Source organism: Lipophrys pholis (assembly GCF_963383615.2).
Source record: "Lipophrys pholis genome assembly, chromosome: 13".
Lineage (NCBI taxonomy): Eukaryota > Metazoa > Chordata > Actinopteri > Blenniiformes > Blenniidae > Lipophrys > Lipophrys pholis.
This window is the reverse complement of record NC_137632.1, coordinates 17,700,843-17,716,030: the sequence shown is the minus strand read 5'-3', so window position 1 is coordinate 17,716,030 and position 15,188 is coordinate 17,700,843. Positions and strand designations below refer to the sequence as shown.

General features: G+C 42.8%; 1 protein-coding gene across 2 annotated transcripts; it reads right to left on the bottom strand.

The window, feature by feature from the left end:
- Positions 1–2,871: 2,871 nt before the first annotated feature.
- On the bottom strand, positions 2,872–11,828 carry chpfa (chondroitin polymerizing factor a). 2 transcript variants are annotated; one of them, XM_080478702.1, is made up of 5 exons: positions 11,505–11,649; positions 11,339–11,445; positions 8,403–8,967; positions 6,777–6,959; positions 5,254–6,649 (listed from the first exon to the last, which is right to left on the bottom strand). In XM_080478702.1, the coding sequence occupies exons 1-5, from the start codon at positions 11,523–11,525 to the stop codon at positions 5,387–5,389; spliced, it is 2,139 nt and encodes a 712-aa protein (XP_080334828.1). In that variant the 5' UTR covers positions 11,526–11,649; the 3' UTR covers positions 5,254–5,386. The 2 variants fall into 2 exon arrangements, with proteins under 2 accessions (XP_080334827.1, XP_080334828.1); XM_080478701.1 differs by having other exon boundaries at positions 2,872–6,649; positions 11,339–11,828.
- Positions 11,829–15,188: the final 3,360 nt, after the last annotated feature.

Here is a 15,188-nt window from a genome sequence, read left to right as displayed (position 1 = left end):
CGTACAACTCAAAACTACACTGTTTTTATTAAAGAGGAGCTCTTGGATTTTTAAAAAAAAATTTGTTTTAGCTTTATGGAACTAGTGGGACCAGCACGAAATGTAAAGTGATCCTGCAAATTCAATCATTTCATAGTTCATTATTTGGTCTAATTCATTAGCTCCCCGCAGTGTTTGGTCTTATGTAAATGCATTTGGTCCCACATTTCTAATTGTTCTACCTTTGATTGCCAGATTACAGCTCGGACGTTAACATTTTCCAGTAGTCACCTTCACCTCTGCTGGGATACAACAAATCAGCTTGGTCAGTCATGATTGAGCGTTTTGGTAAATCCACAAAGGTTCTGTCAGTTTTTGACACCATGAGCAAATCTCATACCGCTGACTTCTCTTCTTCGTCTATCTCTGTGAGGAGGTCCTAGTAAGTCACAGCATCATGTATATTGGGTAGTGACGCCCAACTGAACCGACTAAGGTGGTTGGTGACATTCATGGCGATTGTGCGAGATAATATATTTTCTCTTCTGCCTCCCAACATTGCTCATAGTCATTATGAAATGGGGCAGAGCCCCCCATTACATTGCAAGTCAGCAATTTATTTTCTCAACATACCAAGAAGTCTTACACAAGCTTTTATTAAGCCTAGCTGTTGGTTCCTAAGGTCAATTAAACACTACTTTAAATTGTTTTCTTTCTTCAACCTAAGCTAAAAGCATGTTTTTTGTTAAACACTGGACGGTGTCCGGGGAAGAGCAGCATAACTGGTGTAACTTTGATATGTAACTTAGGATGCTGTGCGCAAATATAATAGATATTTACCCGAGTCCTTTGGCATCACACTGGCAGATGCTGCAGTTTGGACTCGCATGTGTCAAATTAGACAATACACAAGTGTGAAGTTTGTGAAATAGATTCTAAAGTTACTGCACAAAAGGCACCTTGAACACGGGCATGAGAAGTGTACAAAGTGCTGACACATTACGAGATTTCATGTTAACAACAACAACATAAATTTTTCTGTTAATTTGATCGGTGCATTCTGTTCGGACAGGATTGCCATACATCACTTTGGCTCACAATGAGATTCCACAGTCCCCATCTGTCAAATCCCCTCCTCCTTTCAAGTAATCATGGGCCATACATGGCTGTTTAATATTCATAATCATGTGTCACTTTGACATTTTCAAAAGGTTCCCAATCACAGTCTCTGATGGCATCCTGTACAGGCTATGCATAACAATCTTCTCCTCTGTCATCAATAATTGTAGCTATCTTCGGCGAAGTCACACGGGGGCCTGGCGTGTTCAGATGAATACAGGGCTGCGATGTAACCGTAGACATTTTCTTCGACTGCTTCAGCCTGCTGGTCACAGTGGAAAGACCTTTATACCCCCAAGATGTAGGCTTTACCCGCACTGTAAAACACAGCCGAGTTAATCCAGGATGGAGGGGCATTTAACAACAAGGGAAACTTAATTACAACGAGCTGATTTTTACAACAACAGTCTGCGTGAGGTGCCACAGGTCTGCGCCGTAGCAGATGGGGACGACTTCCCCACTTGTACAACATGTAGCTCACATTCCTGGGATTCCTCGACCTGCTACTCTCTGCTCTTTTCCTGCAACGACGCCCGGGGACGCTACTCCTTCCTCTTTTTTGATAGCTCTGTGACATCTACTCCCTTTGTGCTTATTGCTTTAGAATTAATGTAAACCCAACCCACTACAGATGTCCACTTTTGAATATGAGCCTTTTTTCTTTTTTTTTCTTGCAGCTGTATATTTTGGAGCGGAGGCCTGAGAGAAAAACATAAGTGTGTGGTGATGCAAGCAGTTGTCAGGAATTCATAAGGAGAACTTCATCCCATAACTGGCAGCAATGGGAATGGACCATCCCTGCAGTAACACTTACATTTTGTACATAAATGTGACCTTGTGATTATTTCCTCTGTTAGAACACATTTTATATATGTTAAATATGGTAAATATGACTATTAAAGTTTAGATAATAAAAAAAAAAAAACTGTGCCTCTTAAATGCAGAGCCCGGTTCACTTTATCTTTTCTGGGTTTTTTGTTCTTTTTTTTTTTTTTTGCAGCAGGATGACTCCGAGGCGGATGACAACCATTTGAAAGCAATTCCAGAATGAGACAAAGTTGCAGGTTATGAGACTTTGACCTCATCCTGAACGGATGACTTCAGGAAAACAAGGTGGAGAAACTCAGAGTAACGTATGTTTCCAAGTTGGAACTTTCAAGCTTTTCTTCTAACCATCATCTAAATACTTCTCAAAATACTCTTTAGGTGAACCCAGTTCTTGTGGAGAGAATTAAAAAAGAACAAAAAAAAAAAACTGTTCTTTTTGGTAGCAGTACATCCGTGTCCCCACGTGGGAGGAGAAAGTCCTGGGATTGAATGTAAACCGAAGTACAAAATAATGACTTACAATTAACTCCCAGCTGCTCTGTAGTTATGTGGTTTTGCAGCATGCCTCAGGCTAGTGCATATAGACCCTTGAAATAACTAAAGCTGTAATTAAGGTTGCAACGTTTTCCCAGTTTTTCCCCAACCCAGACATCGGGAATACCTCAAGTCTGAGCAGCAATGGCCACGGCGGTATTGCCGGTGGATTGGAACGGGAGTGAATTAATACTGCGTTTCTAATGCAGAGAATAGTTTGAGTGTTGTTGTGAGCAGTGGCGGCTCGGCAGCCGGCACACCGAGGACCTGAGCTGCAGACCTTTCAGACACGTTCTTCTGCTGACACCTAAAGGACAAACTGGATTCTGTAGCTGCAACACTAAAGAACTGCACTTTTGTTTTAGTTTCAGAGAGACAATAAAAAAACAAAAAAAGAGCAAATGTTTTATTCAAATATTCTTTATTAAACTTTACAATAATTCACAGTTTTCTGGGAATTACAGCACCCAAATATATGTGTTGAGCATCAAAATTAAAACATATTGCTTTGTTCGTGAACCACCGGGCCCAAACATCGATTCATTTTACTGCTTTGACATGGATGGCAAATAACGATAAAATACAGTTTTCGGACATGACAGAGTGACCTGCTTAATTTTGTCACAAAAAAAAGATTGAAATATCAGCTGCTGTGTAAATAAAAGCTAAAACAGGTTTAAAAATAAAGTCTATAAAATAGTTATACATGTACAGAGAATAGAAGGAAAGCCTCTGTTAGTGCAGAAGTATTTAGAATCTGCATAATTCAGGAGATACGACAGATAAATAAATTATAGACAAAATACATAAGAGGCTTCGCTCAGTGACGGTGGTAGTGTTAACGACATTGGATGAATAATCCGCCCACTCCCTTGATTCCAGACTTCTCGTGCCCACAACAATAACTTCATACGGGGGTCTCCACCCTCCAAGTTTCACAGTGGTTAAGATTCATCTTCGGATTCAGTTCACTGTCGTTCTACTTCCACCTGGAAGAACATTCAGACTACGTCAGCAGGTGCGCTGCCACTGTGAACGGCTGCTCTCGTGGAGGAGATGCGTTTAAAAAGATATATTTTTTAAAAAAGACCTGAATGGCAGGAATTTCCCCCACTGCCACCATGCATGAAGTGTTTCCAAGATATATATTAAATCCAATTTCAGTTAAATAAAGACTCGCCTTGATTTTATGGATAACAAAGTGAATTTGATGGAGAGAAAAAAAAAAAAAGTGTCTGGAGTCAGCAGAATACATCATAAGATCTTGTCAAAAAAAGTTACAGTGTATTTACTTAAACGGGTCAAAGACAGTATTGTAACGTTACACCCTGCTGCACTCGAGGCAAATGTCTTCAAAATCAAAAGTCCCATCTTCTGTCAGTCATCGATCAAGTCTCATGTTAACTGGAATATTGCACATTATCCTGCACCATTGACCTCAGCCTAACATGCGTAACCTCCACTGTTGCTTTTTCAGCAGCACTGCAGTTGGAGGAAGCAGCCACTCCTACAAGCCAGTATTGACCAACACATAAAATCTTGTACAATACAAAGCTAAACACTTTGGAAAAGCTACACATTTCTTTTAAAAGGAACATTACCTGTCTGTATTTGGCGGCATTGAAAAGTTTGTCATCTATTCTTCAAAACTACAATTTCAAAGTACTGCTTACTTATCACAAAAAAGGAAAAAAAACAAACCTGGGCAGTCAGTCCAGATATGCAGAATTATTATTATGATTCAGAATTATGATCACTGCATCTCAACTTTTTTGCACTAAAGAAAATATCTCAAAGACACAGAGCTGACCTTCTTGTGCATGTGTCTTCATTTGTCATATATATATATATATATATACACCCCCCCTGCTCAGAGGCACATGTGCAGCCTGCAAATGGCTGGCAGCATGTGGAACTAATGTGAAGTTCACCAAGAGCACACTTAAATATCCCAGCTGCAACAGAATGCGTGCAGTGAGTAGCCACGTTTCCCGTCCATTCATTTTCTACTTATTTCTGTAACAATCTTTGAAAATAAAGTACATCCTTCGTAAAGGGGGTGAACTGCAGAACCAACAAAAAGACGACTAACAAATAACAGCCAACACACAAAATGTCAGTGTTAAGGCACGTGTGGAAAGATGCACTCTGATCAGTACATATCAAAAGTGCAATGTGTCGATGCCCTCCTGTAAAAGGGGCACAGAAACTGTGGCGCTCCAACGTAAATCTATCAAACTCCCATTCCAAGTACCGTTTATCATAAATTGTGACATTCTCAGAGTGTCACACCGAGTGTGCCCCGTCCCCCTGGAAAGCGACAGCCCGCTAAAGCTTTGTCGCCTGCAACTCATTGCATATGTTCATTTGGCTTTGCTGCACACGCCCCACACTCCCCAAGAGCAACTGTAGCCAGTACGTTCGCTCAGACAGGAAAACTATACGCAACACTGCAGAGAGCGGAGTTTCTGAACTAAACTTTAAAAAAAGAACTGCTTCTAACAGGATATAGGATAGCGTCTGCCGTTTCTGCCCTCTCATGGTCAAAAATTGCCCGATGCAATTATGTTATTTATCAAAGTAGCAAAAATATTTGGTTCTAGAAACTCATCTGGGTGGACAAGTATTACACAAAACATTTCTCTTTAGGAATGTACTGCATTCATACTTCCTAAATACCTAAGATCTCAGACCAAATAGGCCTTGATTTGTACAATAAGATGAAAAATATCAAGTTCGGTCACATGTTTAAGTACAGCATCAAATATTGGATGTATTTAGATAAAAGTGTTACGGTGTCATTGATGGGCTGCATCTTCTTCAGCACAATTCTCACTTGTATCCAGAGCCTTTTAAAAACACACACTCATCTGAGCAAATCTCTTTAAATGCACAGGAGCAGATTTTTTTTTTGGAGTGGATATTTTCAAGTGCTGTTTCCTTGTTCTTGTTCAAATAGCAGCATGGCGAGCTGAGAGCGAGAGCCGATCCCGTGCAGGTTGCTCCGGACACATTGATGATAGAGGTCTTCACTCAGTCTGGAGTTGCAGACGTGGTAGGTGTATTGCTGGTGTAATGCCGGCTCGACCGCCCTGAACACATGCAGGCTGGAGTATTGGACAAACATCTGGTAGATGTCCAGGCTCTCCAGAATCTCCTCGTTGTCCTGGGCGTCTACCACCATTCGACTGCGCGTTGTCATGAAGTCGGAGTTGTAAAAGCATGCCTCTTCGAAAGAATTGCGGTCAAAGTGACCGGCGTCCCTCACCAGATCGATGGTGGCTGGTTGCTCCTGGTTGTGATAGGCCACGTCAGGATTGTAATCCTGGAAGTGGATGGGGAAAAACACCTGCCAGTTACTGATGGCGTTCATGCGGCATCGGTTGAGGAATTCAGAATTGATGTTTGTGTTGACTTTAGCCAGGAAGAACAGCGTGTCCACTGGGTGCTTCTTTGAGATGATGTCCATGTACTTGATCTGTGACGGCCTTTCCGTCTTGACACTGATCCACGGGATTTTCACCGTTGGGTATTTGTGCTCGTATTTGGCGATCTGAGCCTTTACACTGGCAAATATGTCGTTCTGATTCACCTGTTGTGCCTCCTTTGGATCGTAAATGAACAAGAAAGTTAGGATGGCGTTCTCACTGGTCTCAAACGCGTTGGAGGCAAAGCCCTCAAAAAAATGGTCGACGTAACTTTGGTCATCATGAGTGAGGGGGATGATGATGTGGACCCGAGTTGCTTCGGTCACGTAGGGCATGGGAATGATCTCGATCCAGCTCAGCGGTCGTACGAGGTGAACCCTCTTGGTGATGGAGCGACTGTGACCTTTCTGACTAACAGCCTCCAGCTGCAGGTCTAAGGTGTACTCCATGCCGCGGATCGGGTCAAAGCGCCGGTAGCCATTAATCAGCTGCTGCTTCTTCAGCTGTAGGACTGGCATGTACTTCTTGTTCAGCTCGTCCACGGCGGTGCCGATGACGTCAGCCACATCCATGTGATCAATGCCACGCAGCTTACACTTTGGAGACTCATCCACGCAGGAATAGACCTCCTCCTCGGTGAAGTATTCCCACACCAGGACGTCGAACCGACTTTTGGGCTCAAACGGTGGGTTGATCCCCACCGGCCAGTGGGCGCTTCGGTTGCCTTCAAATGCGACCACGCTCACGTTTTTTATCTCTGCCTGTGGAAACACAAACAAAACAAGCCTTCAAATCTCAGCTTCTGACTGCCCACCGCTCACATAAAGAGACATGTTTTTATTTCCGACTCATTCCAAGGTGATTTGTGACACTTGAAAATCAGCTTACCTGCAGCTTAGCGATCTCATCGTAAGTCTTCTGCAGTTCAATCTCAGTGAAGTGTCTGTGCAGCCGGTACATCAGCTCAGGGTCAGAGACTGGATGGACGGTCAGAGCGTTTTTAAACTCTTGGCTCTGTTCTTTTTTTAGATCAGAGTTTTTTCCCAGCTCATAATGTTGGTAGTGACGTCCCTGAAAAGAAGCACAGAGGTCTTTTCATAAGGCCCGAGGGCATGACGGACACATGCCTAATGTTATTCCAAGCTCAGTTGTTACGCCGCGTTACTTCATTTCAAACAAACATTGCATGCGGTCCAGGCAGCATCTTGCACATTTCTAATTGCACAGGGAGTTTTATTTTCTACAAACACACACTGGTTACGCTGCTATAAATTCAATGATCCAGAGATTTGGACAAATGTAGACATCACGCTCCTTCCAGCGACATCAAATTCAAGATGTATTTGATTTGTGCCACAAAGTTAAATTGTTATAGTGAAATTATTTTACTCAAGTTATTAGTGAAGAAGGAAATTCGATTCTGCAACAAGTTAAGAATCAAAAGGTGTCGGAGCAGAATCCCTATCACGGGCTGAAAATGGAATATCCATCTAAAGAGCTTGAGTGATTTAAAAAGTGAATCCAATCTGATCAAGCTATTAAAAGAACAAAGAATAGAGACACTTCTTTACCAAGCAGTGAGGCAGCGACTCTGCAAATGTTTGCCAACTGCTTACGGCCCATAGCACGACACTCAGTGAAGCCATGTCCGTGCCTAATTACTATCAGTGGCGTCGTCTCCTCGCGTAAAGGAAATATGTCTGGCTCGGTTTTCAGGCCGTTTTCTGCTCCCATACAAGGAGTTTTAGGCTCCTTCATGATTTTGTCCCTTATCTGAGTGCAAGCGCTCTTGAGTTGTGGCACTCTAGTTAGGCATGTTGCTGACTTCTAGCTGTACAACAAGATGGTCTCCTTCTCCGGAGATAAAGCCATACAGGAAGATTTATAATCAGTCAGTCTCGTGAGGCTTGTCTTTTTTTCTCAGTTGCTTCCTATTTTCAAAGAAATGAGAAACTTGAGCATCTTTAAGGCCCTCTGAATGACAGATAATCACCTCAAAGGGCACTGGGACAGAGGTTGAGTGACCTTAAATGCTAATGACATTATAGGAGCAGAGCATGTTGACCCACAGGGGATTTTCACGCCATTAAACCTAAGCTGAACTCTCAGCAGCGCTCTCCTCACCTGTTTACCTTCTGCATGTTACCGCTGGAGCTGCAGGGAGGAGAAAGAAAGGCTGAGGGCCATTAGCAAACTGCTCTGTAATATAAATACCATCACTGCGCTAGCGTGGTAATTATAGTTTTATATAGTTGCCTGTCATTTTTAAGTGCTGTCCAGATGCCAAGCATGACTTCTGCCCATGACAGTTATGTTTTTCTCCTCAAAAGGAGAAACATGTCACACAGCTGCTCTAAATGGCAGCCTTGAAGCACTTTTTCTTTGTGGCTCAACATTCATTTCAACTCCGAGCAGCATCGTTTCAACACTTGGAAGCTCGGGAACTGCCACACATCCTTGTATGGTTGGAACAAGACATGTTCAGGGCCCCTACAAAGAAAATGCTCCACCTACCATATATTCACTGACACAGTTTGTTTGAGTGTAATCAATGATGCATCTTCCGAGCCACTCGTCGGGCCGAGCGCTCAGGATGTCGTTCCTGCAGTTTTCCAGGAAGGGCTGAAGCCGCAGGAGCAAAGTGCGGGACAGGAGGTACCCGAAGCCTCCGAAGCAGTACTGTCCTTGCATCTCCCCGCCGATGAACTCCTCGGGATGGCCCATGTAAAGCTCTCGGTCCATACTCAGGTGTCCCACCAGGGCCTTGATCCTGTCGGCCTCCGTGTAGGTGTCGTCCTGGACGAAGTAGAACCAATCATAATCGTTGATGAAGTGGTCGAAAATGTACCGGATGGTTTGAAACATGTTCCATATCAGTCGCTCGTCCCCGTGAGAGACCACAAACATCCCGTGGGGGACTTTGCGGTTCTGTGAGCCAGTGAAGAAGACCACGGGGTCCAGGTGGTGGCTGATGGTCCGATTGACGGCTACGGCCAGGCTGTTGATGGTCGTCTTGGACGTTAAAACCCCGACAAACAGACGCTCACGGATCCCCAACTCCGTGCTGACGTATTTGGCCCTTGAAAGAAAAAAGAAGACATCAAACATAAATGAAAATTGACATTCAGAGAATGAAACAGTGACTCCACTCTCTAAAGAGATTACTTCAAAAGAAAGATGCTTGAATCGATGTTTCTGCATTCCACTTTCTTTAAACCTCAGACATCCAGAAGCTTTTAAAGACCCACCCTCTTTTGGTTGTCATGTCAAAGGCAATGCTTCCACGGCTAATGGCTCACATTAACCCAGTTTACTCTTTCAGTGGAATTAAATGTGTTTGAAATGATGAATATTGCTCTGCGGCGGAGTTGCCTGTATGTATGAAGTTAAGACGGTTTATATTCATATTCATAAAGAGCAAGAATAACTTTACTGGACTTTTACAGTTGTTTGACATTCAACTGGAACGCTAGAACTCGGAATTTCATGTCGTATTGAGTCTCAAGGAGAGCAGCATGAATTGTGCTAATTTACCAAACATTTCCTTTTTTTTCCCCACACAACATGGTTTAAATAACTAGTGTGTGTTTTTTAAAGCTTAAAATCAGCATCTCCATTTCAAATATCTTTATTTTTCCCCTCACTACTGACTGGTCTATACAAATGTTTACAGTTTTGTAACTATTAGCAACTTAAGTTTGCGAATCTCAGTTGTGACTTATAATTGACTCCAGCAATATTATTTTCAAGAATGTTCCATTGACGGTGGAAGTGCAATAGGCAGCCTTTGTGAAACAAATGTGTAAATACATCCAAGCACAACAATGTCTTTGTCTGTGAAACTGACTGCGTCAAACAAATTCCAGACTTGGTCATTAAATTCATAAGAAACAATTTGACAGATTAAAACTATTGTACTCGTAAAGTGAATATTCCATCATACTAAAAAAATCACGGCCAAACATATCTTTTATTCTCTTTGTGTTATCGATTACACCCATAACAGAGATCCGGCGTGGAACAAAACTCGCCGGAAACAATTTGCTGCTGTGAACGTACTGTCGGATCCGCCGTGAGGACAAATGACTTGATGCTTTTGTCATGCATGACAGTATTAAGTATAGAGTAGTATAAAGGGCGCGTCAAACAAACCCATTGCTATGCTATGTTCAGTCACCTAATGACAACCTCCATTCCCATGCTTTGCATTCCAGAACTACGTCTATCCATCTCATGTACTTTATCTCATTCTGCATTGCCGCAACTATTCCCCGCCGACAACGAGCAATGTCAATGTGGACCGTGAGCAGTCCTCCAGCCCGTCGGAGGGTACACACCGAGACAAATAACCATACAAGCATACATTGACACATACGAGACACTAGTTAACTTCAAGCACATGTTTTGGACCTGTGAGGGGGGAAAAACAGATGCACAGGGAAATGTGAACTCCACATAAACAGGCTTCCGGGATGGTTCACTTATTCAGATTCATTCCTGGCTATAGGTAATCTGTACTCTGGAAGCCATGGTATCATGGTGGTCTTTGTCGATTCATATGCTTCTCCACTGGTCCAGCTTCATGTATAAAGCGATTATTAGGCTGCTCCCATCATACCTCTCCATTGACCTCACTCAATCCAACATACAATCTGCGGTCTTTGGACTTCCCATCTGCCTCCATCCCCAGAACACGGACTGAGTTTGGGAAGATGGCCTTCATGGACTCTGTTCTGTCTGGATGGAAAACTCTTTCAAAATGACTAAAATTACAGGAAATTATCACCATTCATGATTTTAAAACTTGTGCGACAGACTTTTTAAATAGCCAATAGTGCAGTGTAAACCTTCTTCGGTGTGTGTGTGTGTGTGTGTGTGTGTGTGTGTGTGTGTGTGTGTGTGTGTGTGTGTGTGTGTGTGTGTGTGTGTTAGAGGTCCAAACTATGTGACACAACTTTACATTTACAGGACAATAGGACTGTGGCTTCCTTTAAGTTTATTTATGATTCCTTATCTGTGCACGTCCGCCTATCTTTTGTTTCAATGCCGTCCTTTTGGCCAGGACTTGCATGTAAAAGAGATCATTTGATCTCCAGCAACTTGCCTGGTGAAACAGGGTCAAATAAAAAGCTGAGATTTAAGCTCTAGTCTAATCAGAGTTAGAAAACAGCAGGGAAGCAGGCTTCCGATTTGATCAGATTTCCAGTAGAGATTTAATCCGCCAGAGTAAACAAAGTCCTAAACACATGTTGATACGGACAGTCGTTAACCAGATATACCTGTTCCATCAGTGTATGATGTTTATCGCCGGTCTAATGAGTGGTGGCTGGAGGGGATGAGCCACTCGGGAGGCCTGCCGGACTCTAATAAGATGACCTGGATTCAGACTCTGTTTTCCAGGCTGTGGCCGCCGGAACAAGTGAGCGGAACCTGAAAAGTTTTTTTTTTACCTGAAAAGTTTCTTTGGCTCGCTCGGCATGGGTTTTTCGTACAGGACGATCCTGGGTTCGAAGTCCTCCTCGGACTCCGCATCGTTCACAGAAGAAATGGAGTTGGGCTTCCGGGCTCCTTTCAGCATTCCGTCCCGACCCAGAGACACCTCCTCGCCCTCGGGACCGTCCGTGAAACACGCTTCATCCGTCCAGGTCACACTCAACAGGCTCAGCATGAAGCCGAGAGAAATGCCGATGGCCACCGGGCCGAACGACCGCAGGAAGGAAATAAACATTGAAAGTCTCATTTTCAGCGGCGGCTCTCTGCTTACAGGCAGTCCGCCGCGGCTCCGCTCGCTCCTACGTGGTCCGAACAGGCCTCCGCTCCGGTGCAGCTCGGCTGGACATCAAGCCTGAAGTCCGGCAGTTGTAGCTCCAGTCAACTTGTGGAAAAGATGCAGCTTCTTCCTTAAATTTTACGCAGATTGTTACGTGTCAGTCGACAGCTACCTGGCTCCTCCTCCTCCTCCTCCTCCTCCCCCTCCTCTGCGCCGCCTGCCGTTTGCTTTGGAGGAGGGACTATTTGCGCCTGGGGCGGAGGGATATTGGGGATGAACTGCTGAGTGACCACTCGCGCCAGGTGTAAGCCCCCGAGAGCCCGGTCGTTCACGCTCATGCGCCGCCATATTAGTCCGGGCGAACAGGTGCTGTCATCGACTCCTACCTGCTACTTCCCTCTCCCTTTATTCAACTCTCTATGAAGTTACCTCTTTTAAAACTTCAACCGTTCAAAGGAAAATTACTCACAGAAGAACGGGAGAACTCTGAAACTCAAGAAAAGACTCTTGACACTAAATTCACCCACATTTTAGCATCTCCACATTCAAAATTCTGAAAATTGCTATTAAAGGGGACATATCATGCTAAATCCACTTTTTTAGCCCTTAAATGCATTTTGTTGTATATTTAGAGTGTTTAGAAGTACAGAAAAGTTCAAAGTAGTCTCTTCAGGTGCTCCGTTGATATCTTTATATTCTGTTTTGGTCATATTTTGCGATCAGTTTCGATTTTTCTATTCTCTATTACGTTTTTTGAACAATGACGTCACAGTATTCTCAGCGGAACTGCCAAATTAGGACATCGACATTTCGAGCAATCCGCCATTTTTGTTTCTCGCTGCGATTTTGTAGTCCAACCGAAGTTACGAGAGGATAAGTCGAAATGTTCGGTTGTTGGATGTAGTAACCCACAAGCTTCGTTACACCGTCTCCCAGCATCAGAACCTTTTCGAAGTGCCTGGTTGAGTTTTATTTTTCACAGAAATGTACCCACATCTGTGGGTAAGGTCATTTTTGTGTGCGCGAATCACTTTAAGGACGACTGCTTCAACAACCTCCGCCAGTATAAAGAAGGATTTGCCGAAAGACTTCGTCTGATTGAGCGGTCAGTTCCTTCTATCTATGGAGACGACGAACAGAGCACTTCGGTAAGCTGTATATAACGCTAAAAAGTGTGATGATAAGACGTCCCTGTCATTGTTTTGTTAGCATTAGCAGTTGCACCGTCTTCATATGTTAGCGCTGTGTGCTCGTTTTAGATTATAATGTAACTTCTGTGTTAAATAGTCGTTGTAATACAGGCAGTATTGTAGTAGTGGGCATGGATGGAGAAGTTAGTGTAAATATAGTAACACACCATTGCGTTACATCCATATGAAGACGTTGTTCTGTAGGTGCATCATCGTCATTTTCATCTCGCTCCGCCGGGTCCGACTCTGGCTCCAACATGTATGGCTGGATGGACAAATCTTCCGTTGTTGACATTTTGTAAATAATGTGTGAATATAAAGTTTCTGCGCCGCTAGATAATTGTATCTGTTCTATCAAACTACAAAGATGGCCGAACAGGGTGACGTTGAACCGAGTGTCACCTCTGCAACCTGGAGAGGAGGCGGGGTATGAAGTGTCTCATTTGCATTTGAAGAGACCGCCCCAAAACGAGTTGCTCTCAGAAGCACATCAGAAAAGGGGTAGAAAAGGGGCCTGTGGAGCTATAATAATGAGGAATTTAGACCCAAGCATTGCAGTTCCGCGTTGTATAGACCACAACTGTATGATTTATATGTAAAAAGGAAGGATTTAAAAGCATGATATGTCTCCTTTAAACTTAACAATTATTGGTTCAGAAGAAATGGAAATAAATGTGGAAGTTACCAAACAAGATCACTCTCCAGGGTCACCAATGAAGGGTTCACAGTGACAAAAAAAGAAAAAATCAAACCAAAATGCTAAAAAAAATTAAATAAATGATAAAATGATGACTGAGTTACAAATAACACAATAACACCTGTAACATTTTCGTGTTGTCCATGCTGTAGCTGAACATGCTCAAATACCCATAAAAATGTCCAAACACATTAGAAGTGCCAAAGAATTTAATGTTTTATGGTCATTGCACATGTGTTTGGTAAAATGGCGTCATAGCGCCACCTACACTGTTTACACATTAGTATCTACTACAGAGAACACATTTCAACTATATCAAAGAAATGTGGTAGACATATGCAGCATGGACAACACGAAAATGTTACAGGCACCCATACTCTAAACCCAACAGGAAGTCCACCATTTTGTGTTACACATGAAGAAAAGTTTCTCCAAGGCATTACAATTTCATGTATTATTAACTACTTGACCGTATTAACCTTAAATGTGGTGTTGTGAATGTAAAATATGTTGGTGAAGAGTCACGATGAAAAGCTCAGACGACGAATGTAAGTACCTTCAGATGGAGTCTTCCAAATAGACTCTCGGTCATAACAACTCTCGGATCTACCACAAAAAAGAAGAGCCGAGCAAAGAGCTCCAGAAGTTTAAGAACGTTGAGGTCCCAAAATAAATAAATAAATAAAAAATAATAACTTTACAAATCAAAAACAACAGCAACAAAAAAAAACATTTCAATTTCATTAGTGTCTCTCAAATTGCTAAGTGTGTGTGTATGACTGTGTTTAACACGTGTACATGCTCAAAGCAGTGCGGGTGGGGGGTAAATACAGTTTATGTGTTTTATGAGACAACTTTTTTTTTCCACCTTATTCAGCAACTCGCGCAGGACAAGTTTACCTTCAGGTGTTGTAGCAGATGTAGCTAATATGTGGGAAACCCTGGATGTCCAACGAGTCTCTTTCCTTTCTCCTCTCACACTTATCCCAGAGTTGGCTTTTTCCAATAGACGTTCAGTCACATAGGCATATTACATAAAACTACACAGTCGCTCAATTATATTCAAACTGCAAAAGTGAATAACAATCAAACAAAGCACACACACATATACCCCCCCTCCAAAAAAACAATAAAAAACTAAAAACTAATTAAACAAAAAAAAAAAGGGAAAAGCTGAAAGAAGGTTAAGAGCTGCAGCACCAAGTCTCCTTGGTCACACATATTGAAGGTTTAACATATTGAAGGAAAGGACCACAAATAATGTCGAATTTATTGGATACGCTAAGAGTTTAGAGACTAATCTTTTCCAGTCCCATGAAATATAGGATGTCTCTTATCCAGTGAGTATGAGAGGGAGGACGACTCAATTTCCAGGTGATCAGTGTGAGCCGTCCAGCCAAAAGACTTGTGAAGGCTACAAGGTCCTTTTGGGGCTTGTGAAGTGAAGCTGAAGGAGAAACGCCAAATAAAACACAAAGTGCGTTTAGTTTAATTCGCTTCCCTATAACCACTGGGAGAGTATCTCTCCAGTATTTACAGAGAGAGGAACAGGGCCGTAAAGAGTAAATCAGGTTTGCAGGTGACCGCTGATATCGATCACATAATGGGGTTAATTTTTTATAAATTCTAGCTAAAGGTACCTA